General features: G+C 34.3%; 2 protein-coding genes, 1 long non-coding RNA gene and 1 pseudogene across 3 annotated transcripts; 2 read left to right on the forward strand and 2 right to left on the reverse strand.

Moving 5' to 3' along the window:
* The first annotated feature begins 627 nt into the window (after positions 1–627).
* On the forward strand, positions 628–2,170 carry LOC120213970 (heavy metal-associated isoprenylated plant protein 7-like). The gene is made up of 5 exons (XM_039212000.1): positions 628–651; positions 746–932; positions 1,023–1,231; positions 1,333–1,426; positions 1,546–2,170. The coding sequence occupies exons 1-5, from the start codon at positions 643–645 to the stop codon at positions 2,031–2,033; spliced, it is 987 nt and encodes a 328-aa protein (XP_039067931.1). The 5' UTR covers positions 628–642; the 3' UTR covers positions 2,034–2,170.
* Positions 2,171–6,679: 4,509 nt separating this feature from the next.
* LOC120213971 lies at positions 6,680–7,047 on the reverse strand. Its single transcript, XR_005524818.1, has 3 exons — positions 6,961–7,047; positions 6,824–6,869; positions 6,680–6,717 (listed from the first exon to the last, which is right to left on the reverse strand). It is a non-coding gene; the product is annotated as an uncharacterized LOC120213971 (long non-coding RNA).
* Positions 7,048–9,267: 2,220 nt separating this feature from the next.
* LOC120213930 (11-beta-hydroxysteroid dehydrogenase-like 6) lies at positions 9,268–10,000 on the forward strand. The gene is made up of 3 exons (XM_039211966.1): positions 9,268–9,441; positions 9,525–9,717; positions 9,798–10,000. Exons 1-3 carry the CDS (start codon positions 9,268–9,270, stop codon positions 9,926–9,928), a joined length of 498 nt encoding a protein of 165 aa, XP_039067897.1. The 3' UTR covers positions 9,929–10,000.
* A 2,138-nt stretch (positions 10,001–12,138) lies between these two features.
* LOC120213969 lies at positions 12,139–20,061 on the reverse strand (annotated as a pseudogene).
* Between the last annotated feature and the right edge of the window lie 5,027 nt (positions 20,062–25,088).

Consider the following 25,088-nt stretch of genomic DNA (forward strand, 5'->3'; position numbering starts at 1 on the left):
ACTGCATGGTTGCCACGTAATGAGAAAACAGCCTGATCAAACGGCTCTTATGAGAGGATAAAAACACAGTTTGAAAAATCCTAATTTAAAAGTTAGGATTGGCTAGCCTTTATGGATTTTAAAATATGATTAATTGAAGCATAAACAGCATTTAACAATAAGTTATCCTACAAGGTAAGGTACATGCTAACTACTAGGTTCAGTTCACCTGTTTCTCTATTATAATTAATACTGTTTTTAATAATACCGCTATTTAATAATAATAATTCCATGGTGTACTATAAAAATTTATTTTAATTTTAAGTGTAAAAAAAGATTAATTTAATTAATAATCACTTGAAAATTGTAAAAATGATTTTCCCAAGGCATACCACTCTGCCAGTAAAGCTTGTAGCAAACCAGTCAAGCACCATTTGTTCTGACTTCTGAGTCTCATCCTGCATCCAATGCACGTGCCCTCTAAAAATGCCACGTCATGTCGTCGTGGCCCATGAATGAAACTGATGACGATGAGTAATAAAATCCTCTCCCCCTTCTCCACTATCTTCAGATCTTAGATGCTGTCCTTTGAACAAACTCACGTAGTTTCACCACTCTTTGTTAGTTGGAAGGAAAAAAAGCACACCCAGTTTCACTAATCCAATGGGAGAGGTCATCTCATCATATCTTAAACACTCGGAACTATTTTTTAATATAATTTTCTTTGCACTTTGCTTGATTCTTCAGGCTTCTTTTCTATTTGCAGGAGGAGAAACAGAAACCGGTGGAGGAGAAGGAAATGGAAGAGAAGAAGGCTGATGAAGGAAAGAAAGTGGAGGAGGAAAAGAAAGGTGAAGAATCGCCTGTTGTTCCTCAGGAGATTGTCTTGAAAGTTTACATGCATTGTGAAGGCTGTGCTCGTAAAGTTCGCCGATGTCTGAAGGGATTTCAAGGTTTTTATTTATTTTTTAATAAAGCAAACCCAATTTTGATTTGGTTAGTAAAATGAATGAGATAAATGGTTTTTGATGGGATTTTTGTAGGGGTTGAAGATGTAATGACTGATTGCAAGAGCAACAAAGTAGTGGTGAAAGGAGATAAAGCGGATCCCTTGAAAGTTCTCGAAAGGCTTCAAAGGAAGAGCCACCGTAAAGTTGAGCTTCTCTCGCCGATCCCAAAGCCACCGGCATCGACGGAGGAGTCTAAAGCAGAGGATAAAGAGAAATCCCAGCCGGAAGAAAAGAAAGAAGAGGTTTTTTTTCTTCCAGCTTCTTTAATCAATTAAAAGTTTCGTTTCTTTTAACAGTTTTGTTTTGATCTGATCAAGAGTGATTTATTTAATGATTTTCGCAGCCTCCCGCGGCGGTGGTCACGGTGGTGCTGAAGGTTTACATGCATTGTGAAGCTTGTGCACAGGGAATTAAGAAACGTATACAAAGAATGAAAGGTTCTTTTATTTATTTATTGATTTATTCTTTTAAAATTCATTAAGATTCCGTTGAAATTCTGTCAAATTCTACTGATTGTTTATCAAATCTCACCAACCGCACACCAAAATGTTTTTAGGGGTGGAATCAGCTGAACCGGATCTAAAGAGTTCAGAAGTGACAGTGAAGGGAGTGTTTGAGCCGCCAAAACTGGTGGAGTACGTCTACAAGAGAACCGGGAAAAAGGCGGTGCTAGTGAAACAAGAGGCGGAGACGCCGAAGACCGAAGGAGAAGAAAAGGACAAAGATGACAGCAAAGACGAGAAGAAAAATGAAGAAAGTGATGGCGATAAAGACAGGAAAGAAGCCGCTGGTGGGCAGGAAGAAGACAACAGCAACAAAGACAAGAAACAAGAAGGTGGTGGTGACAGCAAAGAAGCCAAAGACAACGCCGCAGTCACTGACGCAGCACCGGCAGAGGAAGGCGCGACGGAAGAGACTAAAGTGGCGTTGGAAGTGAAGAAGAACGAATATTATCATTATCCGCCGATGTACGCCACTGAGTTATACGCATACCCTCCGCAAATCTTCAGTGATGAGAACCCTAATGCTTGTTCCGTGATGTAAAACCTCTAAGGTTAAGGGGCATTGATGGAATCAAAACGTATTGGATCCTGCTCTCTGCATGTGCGACCCTCGTAGAATTTCGGACGCATAATCTACAGACAAAACTCTAGAAATGAGCAAACCTTTTGTATTATTATTTTTATATATTTATAACATATATCAATAATGAGGTATAGATTTTAAAATATTTCTACATTTTCTTTGCTTAATTATATTGCATGCACTTGCATTGTTCTTTCTATTCTACCTTACAAACAATGTTGTGTTCTTTCGGATAGGGTACGAAAACAACTAAACAATACTAGAAACTGAGGAATTTACGGTTTTTTTTTCAGCTGAAATTTTATTTTTGTCGGAACAAATTAGATGAAAAAACTCTTAACTACCCTTATAATTGTGAAAAAAAAATCTAAAAAGATTAGGATTGTATTAAAAGTATAATTAATTTTAGGGGTAAACAACATTGGGGACCACTTTAACTATTGATGAATTTCATTATGATCATGCATGTTTTGATTTAGTCAATCAGATCACCTAATTACTTAAAATAATTTAATCAATAAAATTGATATAATTATAAATTTGGTCTTTAATATTTACATATTTGATCACTTTAGTCATTATTTCAATTTATTTAAACAAATTTAATATCCAATTAGATGGTGACATGTGTCATTAAATGATTGGAATATATTTTTAATTTTAATTTATTTAATCTAATTTAATTACCTTCCAATAAGGTGGTGACATCTTCTTTGGTTGCCCCTTCTTTAAGTCTATATGGGCAGGTGTACTGCAAGTTTGTTATTTGCGGGGCATGTGATGATGGATTGGAATTAGGAACTTAGGTGGGTTGTTAAACGTGGGTGCGTTTGGTTCACGGAATGTAAGATTATCAGTGAAAATAAAATATTATCAGGGAATAAGATTACTGAGAATGTTACATTACTATGTTTGGTTGGCTTGGCAGGAATGTAAGATTACAGTGTTTGGTTGAAGTAATAAAAGATTACTGTAATATATATTTTACCAAATTATCATTGGTCTATATTTTTTAACAAGTGAAATTCTAAATATTTAAATAAAAATTATTTATATAAAAATTATATATGTTGATAATATATTACTTGAGTATTTAAATATATCATATATTATTTTTATTTTAATCAATATTAAATTTTACATAATTTATGTAAAATATATTAAAATTTTATATCAATATTTAACTAAATGTTTACATTGTGGAAACTAGCTTCGGTTAATATGTGACGCATTTACTGGGAGGTTTTTTGTATTTTTCAATCGACAAGGTTTACATTCTTCTATATACAATAATTTATCATAGATATTCATAATAATAAAAAGATGTAAATTATTTTTGTTATATAAGATATAATATTTATTATATATTCTATATACAATAATTTATTTATTTATCTTTTATATTATACTTAATTCTGCTTACTTTATCATTATTATTTATCTCATAAATTTATATTAAAAAACATAATTCAAATAATTAAGAAAATATAACACTAAAAATATAACAAAAAAATCATATTGTAGCTTTTTCTTCTTTTCTTGTTTGTTCATTACCATGTTTTATCATGTCGTGGTTACAATGTGTTTATTCTTTCAAGTGAATCCAAAACTTACCAGTACCAAAAAGTGATATAAATATCAGCACGATGGAAATTTTGGACAAAAAGGGTCAGGTTTTGGGGATTCATAAGTACTTCGCTTTTACTACCATGAATGATCAGACGACAAACAAAGATAATGAGCATTGGGTTATGCATGAGTTTTCTTTAAAACGCAAGGATTTGAATGATCGGGTTATTTGTGAGATAAAGAATAGAGATGCAAAGAAGAGTAACGATGAAGAGATTAGTTTGGTTCCTGAGATTTCAAATTCGGATGACGACTCCAATAGTCAGATCAGAGACAGAGATGCTATGGATTTGGATCTAAACCTACACCCGAAACCAAACGATGAAGAGAAGCCAAACAACGGTTTAAAAGACGATGTTTGGAAGATACAAAACAACAATGATGCGGATTCATATGATGAAGAGACGGGGCTCATTCCGCAGCTTTCTTTAAATCGTGAAGATTCAAATGACGACGGTGACGTTAGTCACAAGCAAAGAAACAAAGATGTTGCATGTCGGATCCTAAACCAAAGAGTGTTTCTGCCAATCAGAACCCAACCGAAGATAATTGTAATGCACCTAACCCACAAAATCCTAAGCGAAATGAAGATACCAGCAGTCCCCATTTAGAAAGACAAGAATCAAGTATTACTAACGATTCTCCTTGGCAGATTTTAAGCAAGTTTATCGACGAAGCAGACGAAGTATATCATGAAATCTTATTGAAAGGGCTTGACTGGACTTATAAGGATCTGGGTTAAACACCCGAACTTCATAGAACTATTCAATTTAGTTATTTTTAGTTTAATTTTCAAACTCCACTATGTAATCCATTAGGCGTCCAACGATGTTGGCAGACAAGATTATATTCCTGGATCACAAGCAGGATCTAGATGCAAGCAGAATCTAGATGCAAACTTTTTATCTTAGTTCTTTTCACAACATAGAATGCAATGCGATAGAATAAAACTCACATGATCTATGTTTCTCAGACTATAGTCGTGCCCAATATATGTTCGGGCATTAGTATGAAGATACAACTCCAAAAGAAAGTGACAAGCTCGAATCTAAATAAAATAGCACATGACAAACTCATACCAATATTATACCCTCAACAACTCAGCTAATCAAGATAACTGATAAAAGTAATGAAATAGATATAAATCGGAGGATTTTCAGAAATGGATATAAATCGGAGGATTTTCAGAAACGGTAAACTATACCAGATGATATTATATATAAATCTTAGGCCAATCTCCAGCTAGAATTAAATATAACAACCTAGAAATAAATGGAAAGGAAATATATGTCCCATCTAAAAAAATATAATGCCCATAAATACCTGGTCTTATGGGCATATATAACTCATCAATCTTTTGATGTTGTCGAGCTGCCATCAGATGAATCATCTATGCGATTGGGGGATGCCATGGAACCTCTAACTTTCGTGTCCCCCGTCTGATATTGCGGCTGATCATGTTGTTGGTGCAGTTGATGCGGCTGGAATGGATGCAGATGTTTCTGCGATTGAATATGAAGTTGCTGAAATTGTTGTGCATTCATCATTGGTTCACCATTCGGCATAGGTTTACCAGTTATTACTTTGAGGTGCTGGATTTCCTCTTTCAGTGCAACGTTTAATGCTATCAAACATAAACAAAGATAAATCCATCAATATGGGAAACAGTGGAATTAACTCAAACATAATTTCGGTGTTCATAGTATAACATGAAGCATTTATATTCATAACTGATATGCAAAGCCAAAAGTTGAGAAAACCTAGATCGAGAGCCACTCAATAACATAGGAATAATAAATTTCATTTATGTTCTGAACCATGTAATCAATTGCATACAAAAGTTTATAGTCTAGCCAAGAAAGAATGGTGTTGAACTTGACCAGTGTTTTCAAAAAATATTTTGAAGAGGTGCTCACCATCTTGCAAATGAACCTGTTGCTCCATTATTTGTAACCGCAGTTTCAACTCACTATTTTCAGCCGTCATACCATTGGTGTCTCTCTGCTCATAAATTACCAGATAAGAATCAGGTGAATCATTAAATATAAAAAAAATTAAAAAGAACACAATAATACAAGTTGCAGTCAGCAGTGGCTTAAAATAGTTGAAAACTGATCTTATATGTTCCATATTTGTGTGATGAATCAAACAAACAGGAAGTTCAGTTTCTAAAAGGTGTTCAACATGTTGATATGTGATCTAACATGTGTCTTGAATGATTGTCCTACAGACCCCATACATTATTTCTTTCAGGATGGGATAGCTTTATACCTTTCTTCAAATCTTTAAAAGAGGTTTGAGATGACAACTAGCTGAGAATTTGAATTGTTTTGTTACTGGTTATTTAACATATTTGGTTTCATATATATATATAGGAGAACTTGAAGTCAGTAACAAGGACAAGAATTGTTCATTTATTTTACAGAAAGATGCATACTTGATGTCATGGAAAAGAGTTTGGGCAACAGATTTTATAGGAATAACTTACAGGGCAGACAGTTCTAGATGCATAATTGATACTATCCCCTAATGCTGGATGCATAACTGAAACTATCCCCTAATGCATAAAGTTTAGAAGAGGTGAAGCGACTTTATTTGATATGAGGCCTCTCCAATTCTCTTTAACATATTCTGCAGCAGCATCTCTAGAACTAACTGAGTATGATTTACCTGGAGGCCTTAACATTAGGAAGTGTTTTTTATATAAAAAAAAGAAGGTTGAAGGAAGGATATGTTGCATGTCTAACTTAAAGATTCTAAAGCAAGACAATTATTGTGGTAGAATTAAGCATTATTTGATAGGGTCTTTTGTTCAAGATCAAGAAACGATGAAGTCTATTAATGATTGTTACATTACATTACTCGACCAAATCAAATTTAAAACAAAATCAAATACAAAATTGTTTTGAAATTGTGAATTGTTGAGGTAATTTTCATCATTCTTACAACATAAAAAATTCACTTCCGACTGATGTCTTTCTCCTCTCAGTGTATGCCTTCAAAGCCTGAACCTCTGCAAAATAAAAAATTAAGGGAAAACAATAGAAATTTGGGCAAAGAGCCAAGTTAATTAAGTGGGTTTTAATAGAAATGAGAGAATAAAAGGATTAAAAGCATACCCATTTGACAAGATTTCTAATTTATGTTGCTCTTAACAAGACAATCCTGCAAAAAGGAGAAAAAAAAGAAGCTGGGGTATAACTAATGTTTAGAGTATGGTTCAAAGAATAAAAAGAGAAGGGGGGATTTTATTAACTTGCAAGGATAAGTACAGAGCAGAGCATTCATTCAGCTGCTTCACGTTCTCATCGTCATCAGCGGCGGCGTCTTCGTGGAGCACCACAGAAGAAGAAGTCTGTTGGAGAAGTGATGGAATCTCCTCGCAAAAACTCTCGTCAAAGTGAAGAAAATAAGATTTTGTTTTAGTCAGAAGCAAGCGGGGAGAAGGGTAATTTAGGCAGCTGGGACTGGAATAAGCAAATACCTAAGGGAGATGGGGGATTAAGATTCCCGGGAAAACAGAAAAAATAGAACTGTTGGTATTGGTTTTTTACCGACATTTGGGAATGTTACATATCCAAACGTGGGTATCTTAGTCCCGGAAAAAAACATTCCTCCCAGGAATGAAAGATTCTGTGAACCAAACGGGGCCTAAAGGGTAGCGCTCTCTTTACAATCATCATGAAAATCACTTTGAACTCTTTTATCTATTATGTGGGGAGGGAGAGAAATTCTCACATTTTTAGCATAAATTTGTACAGATTGATGATGTTGTTCGATATATTAAGGAGATAATTAGATGTAAATTTGTAGAACTTATATTTTGATATAACAAATAAGGGAAAAATGTTTTTGGATTAAATTGAATTTATTCAAAGTCTTCAAAAATAATTCAAAGTCCAAATAAAAGTTAAAAATATGTTTTTAATTTTTTTTCAAACTTAGTTGAACCTTTTCAAAACATACTCGATCATTTCCCTTCTTTAAAGTCATGTTTCCAAGCTTCTCTGACTCAAAGGATAGATCCCTTAGCAAAAGGATCGATCCCTTTGGCCAAAGGATCGATCCCCTTGAAAAAGGATTGATCCCTTGGATAACAGTGAGTTTGAGATCGATACCTTGACAAAAGGATCGATCCCTCGAGGAAAAGGATCAATCCCTTTGGTATAACGGTTGAAATATTTGAAAAATGATCAATCCCTTTGGTAAAAGGATCGATCCCTTGTGCCTTAAAAGTTGCAGGTAACGACTAATTTGATCCGCAAATGCTAGAAACGGCTAGTAACTCATTCCAACATATAAAAATAAGTTCAAGACACTTGAAGAAGGTTACTAACACTATCCAAGCATTCAAACACAAAAGAAAAGTTTTTCAATCCTAATTTTATACACAAGAGAAAAGTTTTTCAATCCTAATTTTCTTTCTCTTGTAAATATTTGTGTTTTGAGCTCAATTGTATATCATGAGGTTTTGTTTTTGTGAGCTAAATCTTTGTAAACACCAACCTAGAGAGGTCTTCTTGTTTAAAGATTTCTTATCCTTTGTAAAGAGATTTTGGTTCTAGTTTAGCCAAGTGAAAAACTAGGGAGTTGTAAAGGTTACTCTTGATCCTTGAAAAAGAAAGAACAAATTAGTGGATTTGTTGGAAAATCCTAGCTTCTCTTTTTGGCATTTTTCTGGGATTCAAATGATTAAATTTTATTTGTAAATTGTAAAGAAGGATGATTTTTATTTTATGGATACTAACATTTGTTAGTACGTAGAATGATGAAAGAAGTTGATAATTGAGAGTTTATTGGATGATTTTCTTATGGAATTTGGATTGGATAACAAGTTGAATGAATTCTTGCTTGCAGGGGCAGACCTTATAATTGCCCTGGGTATCCCAAGCAAACCCTCAAAATTATCTACTTAGTGTTAATTTTTTTAATTTTTTTAATTAATACAAGTGTCACCCTTAATATTGTATGTAACTGTTGCTCTTTATTATAGGAAAAAATTAATATCCTATTTAAAATTTAAAAAAGAGATCAAGCTCAAAAAACAAACCTTAGGCCCATAAATTTTATAAGAGTTTTTTTGTACAACCCCTGAATTTTTGTCATGGGTCCGTCTCTGTTTGCTTGGATGGAGGTGATTGTATAACATGAGATGGACTATTGCTGCCATGTAATGTGATCTAAAGGTGAATTTGTATTATTCTTTGAGGTATCAATCTCGAGTAATAGAAATATTAAAGATGTGTGTATTCAATGTGATGAACAATATTATCGTGTATTTATTTTAAATTAATAAAAATAAAAAAAGGAACAAATTTAAGTCTTATGTCATAATTATGCGGATAAATATAAATGTAACCGATTGAGTACCATCATTGCGACTACCTACTAGAAATAAATGTAAATCAAAGCCTGCATACATATTGTAATAAAAAAAAAAGTGGGTGCGTAAGAGCTACGTGTTGAATTGTTTACATGCAAGACTGATACGTTGCAGTCTAGTAGCTATGGCTTTCACACTATATAGTGTGTTGAGTTGAATCCCCAAATCCAGTAGAAAGGCATGAATAAGTTTGTGAATGGCGTGGTTTCCATCACATCCCTTTTGACCATCTTGGTCTTTTTCCTTCCCTATCGCCTTCTCATGTCCCTTGTGTCCTCTGCAAAGGCCCTTTTAGAAGAAAATGTGAGAGGCAGAGTCATACTCATCACCGGTGCATCTTCCGGCGTTGGCGAGGTTTCATTTCAGTCCAAACCAAACGTGGCTTTAACTATATATGATTCTTTTTATGAAGTTGTTTTGTTTTGGTGTATTGGAAGCATGTGGCGTACGAGTATGCTAGGAGAGGAGCTCGTTTGGCACTGGTGGCGAGGAGACAGGGTCAGCTCCAACAAGTGGGTGACGTTTGTGAGATGAGTGGGTCGCCTGAAGCTGTTTGCATCGTTGGAGACGTGGCCAATATTCAAGACTGTAAACGCTTTGTTGATGCCACTGTTACCCACTTTGGACAATGTAAGCTACGTACCGACAACAACAATATGGTATATACATACTCGTGTTTTTATTTATGATATTTCATCATACGCTGACAGTGGATCACTTGGTCACCAACGCCGGGGTTACCCCGCTCTGCTTGTTTGAAGATTATGATGACATCACTAAAGCTTCGCCGGCAATGGTAATCACTCACCAAACAAATGAATTAACATCTTTTCTTAAGTAAATGGATGGTTATTTATTAAAACATATATGTTCTTCTCTCATCTCATATAAGAAAAAGAAAACCATATCCTGCGAGTACTGATAGAAATATTTTACTATTCTACCTATTATCAGTCATCAAATAATTTTTTTCTGACATAATCTTGCTATTTAGCTTGGCTTAGAATATTGTTACTATTGAATATTATCATTCATCAAATAATTTTTTTTCTGATAGAAATAGTTTTCTTGTGAACAATCTGCACTGGTATTAACTTAGTCAGACTTCCCGAGCTCAACAATCTCCAGAAAACCACTCAAATCCAAAAGAGAATTACCGATCCACACAACCAACTCTATGGGATCCACATCATGGGTAATAACAACCAACTGAGCCTTGTTCTGCAGAAGCAGGTTACAGTATTCATTAGCTTTTGTGTATTGTGCAATAAAATGTATGCACGCTATAACACAATATGAAGAGATGAGAGGGAACCTGGTCAATCAGGTAGGTAACATGGTTAAGACCGTATTCCCCAACAATTGGTTTCTTCGACTTGGAGATTTTCCTTCAGCGTCAGCCTGACCCTTTTTCAAGTGACCGTTCCTTCTTGGCTGCCTTATCCTCTGGCTTGAGAAGCAACTTGAACGAACAAAATCCAAATCCAGATCGAAGTATTACACAGAAAAGGAGGGAAGAAGGGATAAAAACAAGGATGGTAATGGTATGGGCTACAAAAATAATTAAGAATGAAGGATACCACAAGATACGAGAACATGAAAAGAAGAATATGCAAACCATTTGGATTTATACTACTACATTCAAAATCCAATTCTAAATCATGGGTTCCTATTACAATCTTCCAAAAAAAACAATGTTCAGCAAGTCACCTTCCTTTGAAAACGAACAATACTCTTTCATTGAAGTTGTCACCAATAGTTAGCTTAGCACTACCTTAACAAAAGCTCTTACATTGCAAACAAAAACCTCTATTGACTTGATTCTCCTATTTTTCCAATAATTTGTGTGACGCTATTTTCTACATGGAATACAGTCATTATTTTCTTATCAAAGGAAAGATACATGAATAATTAACAGAAGCCTATAACAATCAAACTCTATTAAGGCCTAAAACAAACAACATACGAAAATAGATCAAGAATTCAATGAGAAAAGCCAAAAAAAAATAAAAAAATAAAAGTAGTCATCCTTCAACGCATGCATTAGAGAGTTTACAAATCCTATGGACTTGAATCAGATATGATATCTTACTAATAGAACATTTCAGCATGATCTATGCCCTTCATGAGGACATTATTTCGTGTGACCCTCTCCCTTACAAGTTGAATCAAAATTTGAAAAACAGATGAAACTTGATTTTCGAAAGTTAACTTGAGAACGATTTTGGCTGATCACATTATGTAGGTCCTTGAGCTGAATAATTGCATATATCTCCTCATCACACTTGGATAGAGCAAGGAACTGGAGAAAATTGGTATGTTTTTATCACTTGTCCATAAATTTAGCTGATATAGTACCCATGGCAACAATTCCCCGAACCCAAAGCTTTGGCACCTTTAACTCAAGGAAACACTTGATGTTGAAACCAACTTTGTCGAATAAGCTCGTTCAAACTTGCCACCATCATCAATACCTCTCAAGAAAAAAAGGTTTACCAATATTTTCATTGTACAATTAATTAATTGAAATATATCTTTACGTATCATTATCATACCTACATCCTCTTGTTCTCCATGCGGAAATAAAGCCTTGTAATTCCCTAAGAAATGGGTGGTTGTTGCACTTGGATCCTCTGCAAATTGAGTTTGCAGTTTGGCATTCACGCTCCCCCTACCATCACGAATGCTTTCAACATCAATCACTTCATCCAGTCGCACAAGTATTTCATCGTCAACTATAGGGTATGTGTCATCGTCATTTGGTGTTGACAAATCGCCGAACACTTGATGGTGCTTTGTGCTTTGAACACTTGAAATTTAAGGCCCCCCCCCCCCCAATACACATGATTTTGCTTCTTACAAGAAAACTAAATACAAGAAAACTAGACCATTTTTCCCGTGAAAATAGAGGCCCAACTCCAAGAAACCTCCCCCAGTAACTCAATCACGAATGACTCATCGAAAATCAATGGCAACTTTGTGATTTAGTAAGTGATCAATACTTAAAAGATGGTCCAAATTAAAGTTAATTCTGAAACCAACAATAACATATGGTCCAAATATTGTAAAACCTGATCAACAAGTCTAGTTTCAAGATAGCACCCCCTACACGGCTACACCATAGGCATACTTGCCCAAGATACCACCTTAGAGGCACTCATACTAAATATAATCTATAGCATTTTCTTACCCCCAAAGGTAAATATTTTCCTTAAAAATGTCAATAGCTGCGCAACGATTCTCAAACCTTACACAATCTAGCATTGCCTGCTCTTGCGTTCATCATAATCCCTCTCTACAACCCCCATTGCGGACACGAGATTTGAGACAAGAATGTGTCTTTGAAGAAGCAAAAAGCCAGCTGTCTTTGGTAGCCATTTGATCTATCGCTAGAATGCTAGATCACCTGACTTGAATAACCAGGAATCAAATCCGGCAACCTAAAGTATCCAGAAATGAAAGCCAGCAGGTAATCAGACCGGAAAAGATTATGTTGACCTGATCAGTCTTCAATCCAAAACGATAAGGAAAATATATTCATCTTTGTTGTCTCTCAAGAAGCATGATTGCTCGACATTGATACAACATGCCTATAGAAAAGAAACATGATGGCAATTGATAAAGAGACAAACTCAGGAGTGCAAACAATAACAGAAAAAATATTTTGATATGTACAATGCTTTACATAATTCAACTGCACGGCTTAATATGTCTGCTTCGCATGTAGGTTAAAAACTGTGTCGGTATTTCTGCTAAAAGCGCTTGAACAACAGATATTTCACCGCCTGCAATGAAAAAAGAATGTCATATCCCAACTACAAACCATTTCCAAAGCATTTTAGTCCATGTTTACATGGTTACAATTGGAACAAGTAGATGACTTACCTTGTACATCCCTAAATGGAACAAACTGAACAATATCCCGTGAAGCAACTTGTCCGGTTGAGCTTTCAAGTCTTTCTCCCTTGTCAGCATCTAAAATCTGTAAAAGATATTAACTTGATAAATCAATCAATTCTTCGACTCAAGTACCCATCAACAAAAAGGATAAAAAGCAATCCTTCTCCCTTCAATGGATATAAAAGGCTGTAAGTTGTAACTAAGTACCTCCATTTCTTTGAAGTCTGCTCCTCCAACTCCGACGATGAGGATTGACAGTGGGAGATCTGATGCTTGTACCAGCGCATCTTTGGTTTCTTGGAGATCAGTTACCACCCCATCCTATATCAACATTAACAAGTATAAAATACAGTGCAAAAATTAGTAACCCTTTTCTAGTAAAGAACAGAACACCAATAAATTGTATGATATATATATGAACACGTATCCTCAAAAGCCAAATTATCCCTTTCTTCTGTATATCTGACCGTCATTATCAACAAAACAAAGTATTTTCGAGCTTCATTGGCAAGGGATTGGCTGGCAATTAACGCAGCATTGTTTATCACATGTCCAAATAGTGTTGGCCCTGCAAGAGAAACGTTGAAAAGGGCGCTGGTATAGGTCATCATAATTCCTCGAATTCCTTCAACCTGAGAGATAATGATAATTGGTTAATATTGGGGCACAGAGAATAAAGATAAGAGCATACAACGCACTGAAAATAGATTTGTGCCAGCAGTAACTACTCACCATACAGTTGTTCCTGCTTCCATTCAAGTTGAAACAATGAGAAACAGGACCATCAATGGGCCGTGCTCCAAATCCCCATGCAGGAAAACACTTGTCTGTATCATAGAACTGCAATACCTCTCCAACCTCATAGATTGCCTGGTTGAAAAGATGCATTCACATATTCTTAGGCACCCAAAAAATGAAAAAAAAAACAATAGAAAACATCCAATTCTTACTTTCTGATATGCATTCTGTCGTCCAGATGGATCAATGTAATGCAAGGAATCAGGGAGGCGGGGATTTCCATTTGAAGCTGATTGACCAGAACCAAAGGTTAAAATGTGTATAACCTATGCCACTTATGTGAAGCGGCACATGCAGCATGATGCCTTCTACATGTAGCAATATGACTATCGGTTTCAAATTTATAAAACCAACTCCTAATGTCGATAAGCTGCTGTATAATTCAAACCTTAAGACTTACGTAAGTACAGCATGTTTTAGGTATTCATCCAAAGAAAAACGGATTAAACTAGGGGAAAAAGGAAACAGAGAGAAACAAGAAAGGATAATTGCAGTAATGTTCTTCGTACTCTTAAAATTGTTTATTTAATTAAGTTTTTAAATCAAAAAGTTCACTGTAGTCCATATTTGGGTACTGGACTACTTGCGTTCCTTACATATCTATTTGCTATATTGCATATCTTCCTTAAGTTCTCAAACTTTCATAACCTGTTCTTATTTTGGCTAAAATTTTGAGGAAATTAATTCACCTTCCCAGTTAATTTCAGCACCTCTTCGAGCTAAAAGACATAAATGACAGCAGTTGGCCTAATTTTAATGGGGCGTCTTCGTGATAACAATTATTTGGGTTTAAAAAAAAGCATTGATGATTGAATAGGGTCTCACTGTAATTTTTCCAGTAGGACTGGGAAATATCAAATATTAGCCACATATCAAGTATAGGTTTTAGCTTGAACAGAAAAGGACAATATTATCAGAGGAGTTTAACTGTGAGACCAATGCTAAATTTGAATATAAAATTTGGTGTTAAGGGACTATTCAAGTTATATATGATGTATAGGGACTCAAGGACGAAGCCACCTTATGGATGGGAGGGGCAGCTGCCCCTAACATTGACGGGCTAATTACATTTTAGGTCATTGGATATTTTGAAACTATTACAATTAAGCCCTGGCCCCCACCCCCCCACCCCAAAAAAAAAATTCTTGGTATAATTACTTTTGGGATACTATCAGTTTTAAAATTAATAGAATTAAGTCTTGACCCAAAATTTATATGATCTAATTATTTTTTAAGACATTTAAATTTTAAAATTAGTATAACTATACCATCAATCGCTTAATTTTTTTATGATTTAATTACTTTTTAAGATCTTAGTTATTTTAAAATTAAACAACTTACCCTAGAGATTTAAATTATAGTTACGGTAGTGTTTTCGATTACGTTGCGTTTATCGCGATTATGACAATAGCGGATGCTATTGCGGATATTGTGATACGCGATAACGATTTCAAATGACATCTTTACCTCTATATAATGGCCACTATTCCGATAGCAAACAAATATTTAAATTCTTGTTTGCCCCCTCATTGTTTAATCCTGGCTTCGTCCCTATAAGGATTGTTGACCAGGGGTGTAAAATCATTGTAAATGAACAGAGCATTCGGTGAATTGTTCGTGAGTTGTTCGTATAACGTTCATTTATGTTTGTTTGTTAAGATAAATAACGAGTATGAACAAAATTTTTATGTTCATTAGTAAACGAACAAACACAAACAGAGGTGTGTTCGGTTTGTTTATGTTCACGAACAAGCTCGCTTATTGACTCGTTCGTTTAAGTTCATGAACAAGCTTGTTCAGAAGCTCATTTACTTTTTATTTTTTTACATTTTAAATATTGGTGAATATAGAGACTAAATTGAACACAAGATGAAATTTAGAGTTTAAACTATGATGTTTAAGGAGTTTAAGCACTAGTGGCTTAATTTTACCATTTTTAGCTTGCAAATGAACATGTTCACAAACATATAGACGAACACTAAACGACCATATTCAAGAACACTAAACGAACACCTTCAAAAATAAATAAATGAACATGATATTAAAAATTTAAACGAACACGAACCGAACTTGAACACCTTTAAAAATAAACAAATGAACACGAAAACAACCCTATTCGTTCAAGCTCGATTCATTTACACCCCTACTATTGACTTGACCATGATAATAGTAATGATGAAAAGGAGCACCAGTGATGTGATTAATAAGAAAAATGCAGCAGCAGTCAATAGAACTAGGGCTGAACAAGCTATTAGGAAAGAAGATGGAAATTTAGAGAACATAGTGCTTTAAGAAAACAACTAGTTTATCTATTATTTCAAAGAAAATAATAAGAAATAATTCTCTTTGGCTGTAAAGCCTACAACTTATTTATATAGGTTTGCTTTCTTGCAAGCAAAGTTTCAATCCTGACCCTAGATTTAAATCTCAAGATACCTAATAATCCTAAAAGTACTTAATAGCCCTACCCTTAGCCGTCTATCATAAATCTAATAATTAGTAAATATTATAAAATAAAACTGAAAGAATAAAATGAAATATTATAAAATTAAGCTCCTGCATCAACTAGTGCCACTATCCCCATTGATAATGATAGATGATGAGACAAGAATTTGAGTGAGCATTTTTAAAACAACAGCATGCGTGACAATTTTCCAACAGAGCATTAATAAAAAAAACTTGCAAAGAATACACAAAACACAATGCAAAAGCCAGGAATAAGAATTTTTGAAATTCTGAAATGACAAGGGGGTTTCCAAGTGCATGGCATGACAGATTATTAAAACTTTTGATGTGCCCAAGATGATTACAAGGGGAAAGAATGATTATGTCTTTGTGCCTCCGGGCAGACTCGAGCTTCTAGCATTAAAGATTGACATTACAAAGAGATGCATATAACACAAACGCAAATAAGAAGCAAAGACCAAGACAGACAAAAAGAATGCAATGAATGGCATAACTGACCACCTGACTTGATGCTTTGACCTCCTAAAAGTTAATTGAAAGAAACTATCCATGTCCATGAGAAAATTTCTGTCTATACTCTATTGTACAAGTAAACAGGAAAGTACCTGTAAAATCAATAGCCACCATAAAGTTAAGCTCAAATCCCCCAGCCAGGTAATCCAGGAAGGTGTGCTGGATAGTCTCAGAGAATTTGTCCACAAAAAGCTTGCTTTTTAATATCTGCAACAAAGTTGGAAAATTACTTAAATAAAGCTAAGTAAAGGAAGATTTCTTTATTCAATTAATTCCATTTCATATAATTAAACCTTGTTTTCGTAATCACGCCCAACCAGAGTTGGCAAAAATAAATTTTCTCCTTCCTTTCCAGAATGAAGCTTTTCCAAATCTGCTAGTGACTTCTGGACTTTCCTGATTAAACCCAATAAAGGAAAATAAATCATCAAGTTTCCAAAGGAAGGGGTAAAAGGAAAATAAGATCTACAATTACCCAATCAGATCATGCTTCCCATTGCTGTTGAAATTAAAGCACTCTATCACTAATGGACTATCCTGCAAGTTTATTAGAAAATAAAATTCATAAAACAAAGAAACAAAAATGGAAAAGGCCAACATATTAATAAATGTTCAATGTCAATGATGAAAACATCTGCTCACGTAAAGCAGACACATTCATGTTTATATAGCCCATCAAATTCATAGACAACCCGGTAATAATTACCAAATTGATTAAAGCACTATGGTTGTTTTCCCATAATGCCTGATGACCAAAACTTGCACTGCCATGTAACAAAATACAGATACATAGTTCTTGTCAAAAAGTAGCAACAACAACTTTCTATACCTTGCTTCCAACTTGCTGAATATTCAAAAACATTGGCTTCCATGTTGGGTTATGATCATTCTTTAAGACTTCAGTTTTACATACAGGAATGGAAATTCCACTCTCCGCGAGTTTTGATATCACCAAAAAAGGGATCCTGCAAGATATGTCCAGAAGTGCACCAAAAAGATAACTAATGTTCCTGATAATATAGCAAAAAGAAACCTCAAAATCAGAAGTGCATACACTTTTTTGAGAAGAGATCCTTCGATTCCAAATCTAAACAACTTAATGTCATCTCTGCTGTAGTCTTTGAGCTAAAGCATTCCTCGGCATGCACAGTAAGCTTTCCATGGTGTTGGGAATGGGTGGATGAGGCAGATTCCACTTTACGTACAAGATCCAAGGTTAATGACTTGTTTGGCTTGGTTACAACCTGCAGGTATAAAGACAATTTTTTGTTTTGTAAATAAATGGTAATTAATGAAATGATGTGAAGAAAAAAAGCATGTGAAAACCCATGGATTTTGTTTTAAGACCACGTGTTTTGCAATCAAACAAGCATTCCAGCTTAATTACATTAAAATACGTTTTTTTCCTTTGAAATAGTTAAAAAAAAGACGGGAACTAAAAAAGGAATGACATAATTAAGAAAATACTTAAGCTATACCTCTGATAATGCACAACTTGCTTCCCCAAGAAATTGCTGCTCCTCCAGCTTAAGCATCTGCACAGAATTGAATACATATAAACAGTTTCATGCTCGTGTGTTATATTATGGGAATGATTTGAGGAGGAATTGTTGTAGATATTGTTCATTGATGAAGACAAATCATATTTCCAATAACAGAAGCAGAAATAAGCATGGTCATATATTATGACTGCTGAGTAAACAAATATATCACAAACATAGTCATATCTCCTCCAAGTTTTTCAGGGTGTAAACTTAACTATTTAAAGTGGGAAGTAGATTAGGGGAGAGGAACAAGAGAAGGAAGCATTACTCAAATATACCTTTACTTCGACATTTTGAAATTGAGTGTCAACATCAAAGACATGAAACCTGTGATCAAGTGTCATCCAACAAATTAAACTACAACGAACAAATCAAATCATCATTTTGCAGACCAAAAAAAAGATAGGAACTATAGAGCTTACAGTAAGGATTGAACAGCCTCAAAATGGTAAGTAATAGTATACTTAGTGATCCATGAAGGATTGAACGAATTGAGAACTACTTCAGTGCGAAATACTTCTGTAACTGATCCATCTCTTTCTTTAATGTAAACCACCAGCATTGGATCACTCTAAAGAAAAAAAATCCATGTATCAGGCTAAGTTTTCTGAAACAAAGTACGACTATTGTGACTAAAAGAATAAAGCATGGCAGCAAAAGTATATGAACATTATTAATTGGTACAACTGCATATGAATAAATCATAGAGCTAGAGACATGATTCTTGTATTCATTAAGTTCATATTCCTTTGGATGTGGGATTGGGAAAGAAGTTCTTTTAAGTATTTCGCATCATGTGATTGCCCCAAATACTTCTACCTTGAAACGACATTAACAATAACTTTGGTCATACTTCTAATCACACAATAACATCCCATACTTTAAACAAGATGAGTTAACCTCTCTTTATTGGTTGCACTAAATTCAAAATTCCATTTATCTATATGTCATCTGATGTCCAAAATAAAGAAAAATGCTTATAAAGGCTTTCTTCATACAGAGTGACTTCTGAATTGGTTACAACAATTTAAATGGCAAAGTAAAAATATGGTACTGCAACAACACAACATTGACTTTGAAGACTGAATGGTTGCTTGTAGAACGAATAAGCTAGGGTCTGTCTTTGCAGCATATCATATATAAGCATACCTTAGATAACTCATCCCGGTCTTGCAAATCTGTAGCACAGAATGATAACTGCAAAAGATTGTTTCACATTTAAGAGCCGATACAGCAAATAGTTTGCATCAAAAGAATATAATAATAAACGAATTCCATAAGATTTATATAAAACGAAATCAAAACCAGCTTATCCCGTCAACACTGTCAAATCAGAGACTCCAAATCTAAATAGCAATTTAAACCAAGAACTTTCTATTTTCTAAATTAAAAAAAATTATCAAAATTAAGCCGAAAAAAGAAGCGTTAACAAAGTACACTTAAAAAGAACCTCAATCTGACAGAAGATGCCGTGGACGCCACGAGATTTTAAGTACATGTCGACAGCGTTGTTTTGGTCGTCAGTGGCGGCAGTACCACCAACGGCCGCCATCCTGCCGCCGGCATCGGAGCAGCAATTTCCCATCTATAATTGAATTGAAAGACTGCTTTTCAACTTCGATAAATCATAAACAATATGTATGCATGAGCTCAAAAAATAAGGAAAATGACAATTAATAAAAAAAAATAGAGGAGAGAGAGATAGAGAACGGAGTATTTGTGATATTTATAAAATGGAAATTGTGGAGACTAGAACGGAGCTTTCAACTTTGAGGTCCTTTACCTTTTTTATTTATTTTGTGTGCGCGTAGCTGAAGGCGCGTCGTGGTTCGTTCTATGTCAGACATCCCTTACTGAGTGTTTTCCCGGTAGACTTGATTTACTTGGGCTAAAACTCCAAGACGGCCCGATAAGGATTACTATTTGATTATTAAGAATATTTAAATTGGATTATAAAAAATTAGATTAGAGATAATTACAATAATGGATTTTATTATTATTTCGGGTCGGGTCGGGTCGGGTTTCTAAGTCATATATTCGGGTCGGGTCGGGTCACTGTTTTCAATAATGTCCCTCCATATATAATTTTTTTCCAATTAAGTCACTGTTTTCATTGAATAAATTTTTTTTTATTTCGGGTCGGGTCGGGTTTCTAAGTCATATATTCGGGTCGGGTCGGGTCGGGTGAAACCTTAATTTCGTCGGGTCGGGTCACGGGTGAAAAACCCTTTCTTCTCGGGTCGGGTCGGGTGGCCCAAAAACCCGACCCGACCCGACCCATTCATCCCTAGATATTAGTAGAAAAACATTTTTTATTATTATAAATTAATTACAAGATTTTATTTTCCATAATTTTTTAAATTAATTAGCAATGAATATTCAACCTGTAGACACAACTACTCGAATCAAAATCTCTAGAAAAATAACATTTCCTTATTATAATTGAGACCATTTAATGATTTTAATGTAAAAATAACTTTCTTTTGAAAGGATGAAGAAACATATTTTTACTATATATAAACATATATTTTGAGCACGACCTTGGTGATTAAGAAATTGTTATTATTCTTTAAGGTCCTAGGTTCAAACACCATGAATGTCAAGAGTGTGAACGTTCAAAGTCAAATGACTGAGAGTTATATTAGATGACGATTAGACATACAAAACCACTTTGTATGTATCGACATTGTCCGTTGTAGAAGGGCAAAATCCAAAGAGATTGTGAGGAGAGTATCTATACCTCATCAAGGAGTCTCGATACTACTCAGGTAGTATCGATTCTCAGGGCCTAGTATTGATACTGTTAGATTAGTATCGATACTAGAGGTTTCAATCAAATTCTAGTATGTTATTTTGATATTAGTACTCATGGGAGTATCGGTACCCTGGGTAGAGTATTAATACTCCCATATAGGAGTATAGGTACCGAGATATTTTTTCAAACATCAAATCAAAATTTGGTACTGCTACACAGGGAGGTATAGATACCACGTGAGGGAGTATCGATACCCTTCTAGAGTTGTAGGCTACAAGCCTAGCTTGGATTAAAAGGACGAAACCAAGGGTTTGGTAAGGGAAGCCTTCTAATATGATTTCAAGTGAAACCCTTAATAATTGTGTGATAACGTAAGATCTTTATGAGGTAAGATTTCATAACATTTATGCCTTGATTGACGCTTGGGAAAAAGTTGAGGACACCCGAGTTACTTGTGTACGACGTTGAACTAATTAAGTAAGAAATTGTCCGGATATATCCAATTCAATGCTTGGCACTATAAATGCTAGTTGGATGAGGTGCCGATGCTAAGTGACCCGACCATATCCCGAGTACTCTATGGGAGTAAACTAGCAGAGCGAGTTTCCATGCTATGTGACCAGACTCAACTCGAGTTTCAGGGAGACGTTGATGCTATGTGACCCATGTCTCACCTAAGGTTCTTTAGTAAGCAAAGAGGGGTGTGACTTACGTGATGCTATATGACCCTGAGCTACATCATGATGCTTACTCTCGTTGTTGTGATAACGTATGCAATGTTCATAACCATACTTGCTACATGCTTGTTGGATGCGTGTAGTATTGTAGAGTTGTTTGCGTGACACTGAGCTTGTGAGCTCAACATAGGGAATGTTTTTATTTGCGCAGGTCCTTAGGTGTCAATTCGAGGAGCACGTAGTCGGATTCAGGATTTCCAGACTTGCTCATCTTACAGAGTACGTCTCGAGAATTACAGTGGGCATGTACTATTATAGACTCTTGTTTATTAGTTGAGTCGTAAACTATATTTTGTACTTATGTATTTTAGAGATTATTTCTAAGAGCTCCTCATATTTTAAATACTTATATTTTGTAAACATATTATATTTTGGTATTTATATTATGTTTGGATATTAATTTGGTCAAAGGTTTAAAAAAAATAGTTAGCCACTTAGGTATTTCCGTGTGACTTTCTAATCATCCGGACTTCGGGTCGGATTGAATGAGGGTGTTACAATAAAGACATTAAAGATATACTAATCGAGGTTTTACATTTAAGGTTTGAGTCTGAATTATTTTTAAATTATTAATTGAATGAATAAAGTTCGATATTTGATCAATTTTTGAATTAATTATTATTTTATAATTTTTTGAGTTAAATTAATTTTAGTTTAACATAGATTTTTTTGGGTTAAAATTTGATTATATATTTAAAGTTTAAAAAGTATAATGTAATTAAAAAAATAGTTGTGTCTTAATTCTTAACGAGTTTGAGTTTAAAATATACATATAATATATATAATATATTTAATATTTAATAATTTTAGCTAATTCAATAGTTAATCGATTTTAAACCGAATTAATTGATAATCGAATTTTGATTTGATCGATTAATTCAATTAAATCGAACAATGAAAACCTTTATCCGAATAAGAAACGGAGACATTGTTCTGCTGTCTGGCTTTACTATTATTGCCAACAAATTAGGGTGTTCAAACAAATCAAACCAAAAGTTAAGGAGTTTCATTGAAGGAGAAGAAGACAGGCAGAGAGAGGGACAATATAATTCATGGCGGGCAATTAGTGACCTGTGTGTCGGCGGCTTTGTTGTCGCTGCTAATCTCCTAAAAGCAAAGCATAACTAGTAGAGCATATCCCAATATCCATGCATGCATTTGACTTTGACAATCGCCTCTGTTCACCTTTACTTTTTATATATAGTGTTCAAAAGGTGGGCATATCAACCAAGCAAATAAGATTTGTTTTAGAATAACCCCACCAACATTTTAGAAAAACGGTGGGATGAGAACATTTCTGGATCTATCAGATCCAAAGATGCCTTGGATATTGTGAAAGAGAAGACAAGGAAAGAGACCTATCATGGTGCACAACAACGACATCCAAGAGCAATTTTGTAAGGCAATACTAATGGAAAGCAAGCACTTGAACATTCATTTACGCCAACAGACATGACATGGTAACCATTTCCAAACAGGATGTTGATGTCTGATTTTCCCATAACAGAAATGTCATCAAGTCAATAAAGCACAAAGGTCAATATGCCAACCATTAGACGTAGGGATGGGAGATGGTGGGTGGGGTAGTGGATATGTGGATTCAAACACGCAAATATATAAAAATAATTCTCGATATTCATATTGTGCCTATCATCTGCTTGCTATCCTTCAACTAAGAAACCTAATTTCTTGAATCAAAAATAGAACGGGAAAGAGAGTGAGGGCAAAATATTCCATACTTTTGACGAGGAAATCTATGTCAAGTGGGTGGGTCTTAGTTGACATCCATGACAAACAAATACATACCTTCCATAGTCACTGATATTTTCATATGCTAATATCACACAGATTCGAAGCGAATGTTGTTAATACTCAAATTATAACTTATTTCTAAATGTCTTTTAAATAGAATTGAATTATGCTTTGAAAATAACTATTTTTACACTTAATATTTAACCTATAAAGAGTGAGCAATTTCACTCTTATGAGAGATTATTCCTAAGCAAATGTTTGCTTTAGAAACACTCTATTTGAGTTTTATAAACCTGTTCGGAGTGTTGTTTTGAGTCAAGGGAAGAGCAATACCATCAAAGTCCACTTTATCTTTTGGGTGTACGAAATTCGGAAAGCTGTGCTAATATCGGAGGGTCATTCGTCCATTGTAGTGATTACACACATCGGGTCAAATTCGTTTCTAAGGAAATGATTAATACCACAACATGATTGGTTAATTTTTTTCTTATATATTTCATTTTATATTTTTCCGGTTAATGCTAATGTCTCATTTTGCAGTAGTTTATTTTTCAACAATTTAGAAGCGAATCAATTACTGATGCTGAAAGAATTTGTACATACTATTATTGATTTTATGCTCACGAAAACTCGAAGTGATCTTTGTTCCAAGGAAGTTTGTTTTTGAAAAAACAAAACAAGGTACCACTATTATTTTTGAAACGCCCTTAATACTGAGTTAGTAGTTTTGTGTTGACCCAAGAATTTATTTCACAATTTTATTATAGATTAAACCAATATTGAATAAATTTCACTTTAAGTAACTTTTAAACAGTTATATTAGTTACACTGTGTAGTTATGAACTATTAGGTTGTTACTTGAAAATGGACTTAGTTTGAATGTAGAACAATTAGAAACATGTTTTATACAATATGGTTTATTGTTCAACAATAATTGTTTTAAAGAAACACGTTTTTTTATTAATTTTCAATAAAGAAAGTTTTGTAAGTTTCATGTGACATTTTTGACTTATGTTCGGTGATAAATATGAGAAGGGGTGTTACAATATTTAAGTTGAAGAAATCTATATATGGGTTGAAACAAGTCTCCCGACAGTGGTAATTAAAATTTCATAAAGTTATCTCTTCATTTAATTTTATTGAGAACATCATTAATAAGTGTATAAACCAGAAAGTCAGTGAGAGTAAAATTTATTTTCTTTATGTGGATGACACTTTACTTGCAACAAATGATAACGATATACTACATGAGGTGAAACATTTTCTTTCTAAAAATTTTGATTTGAAAGATATAGGTGATGCATCTTATGTCATTGACATTAAAGTTCATCGTGATAGACGTCGAGGTATCTTAGGTGTATCTCAAGAAACTTATATCAATAAAGTTTTAAAAAGATTTCAGATGAAAGATTTTTCATCTAGTGTTGCTCCTATCCTGAAGGGTGATAAGTTCCATTTGAACTAATGGCCGAATAATGATTTTGAAAGAGAGAAAATAAAAAATATTCTATATGTTTCTATTGTTGGCAACCTAAT

The sequence above is a fragment of the Hibiscus syriacus genome, unplaced genomic scaffold, assembly GCF_006381635.1.
Source record: "Hibiscus syriacus cultivar Baekdansim isolate YM2019G1 unplaced genomic scaffold, ASM638163v2 tig00110045_pilon, whole genome shotgun sequence".
In the NCBI taxonomy this organism is placed as follows: domain Eukaryota; kingdom Viridiplantae; phylum Streptophyta; class Magnoliopsida; order Malvales; family Malvaceae; genus Hibiscus; species Hibiscus syriacus.

Excerpts from the sequence above, each read along its gene's own strand:
- LOC120213930 (XM_039211966.1), top strand. The coding sequence starts at position 9,268 with ATGAATAAGTTTGTGAATGGCGTGGTTTCCATCACATCCCTTTTGACC. Across the intron at positions 9,442-9,524 it reads CATCTTCCGGCGTTGGCGAG|CATGTGGCGTACGAGTATGC; the intron begins GTTTCATTTCAG and ends GTGTATTGGAAG. Across the intron at positions 9,718-9,797 it reads TGTTACCCACTTTGGACAAT|TGGATCACTTGGTCACCAAC; the intron begins GTAAGCTACGTA and ends ATACGCTGACAG.
- LOC120213970 (XM_039212000.1), top strand. Across the intron at positions 933-1,022 it reads ATGTCTGAAGGGATTTCAAG|GGGTTGAAGATGTAATGACT; the intron begins GTTTTTATTTAT and ends GGATTTTTGTAG. Across the intron at positions 1,232-1,332 it reads CGGAAGAAAAGAAAGAAGAG|CCTCCCGCGGCGGTGGTCAC; the intron begins GTTTTTTTTCTT and ends TGATTTTCGCAG.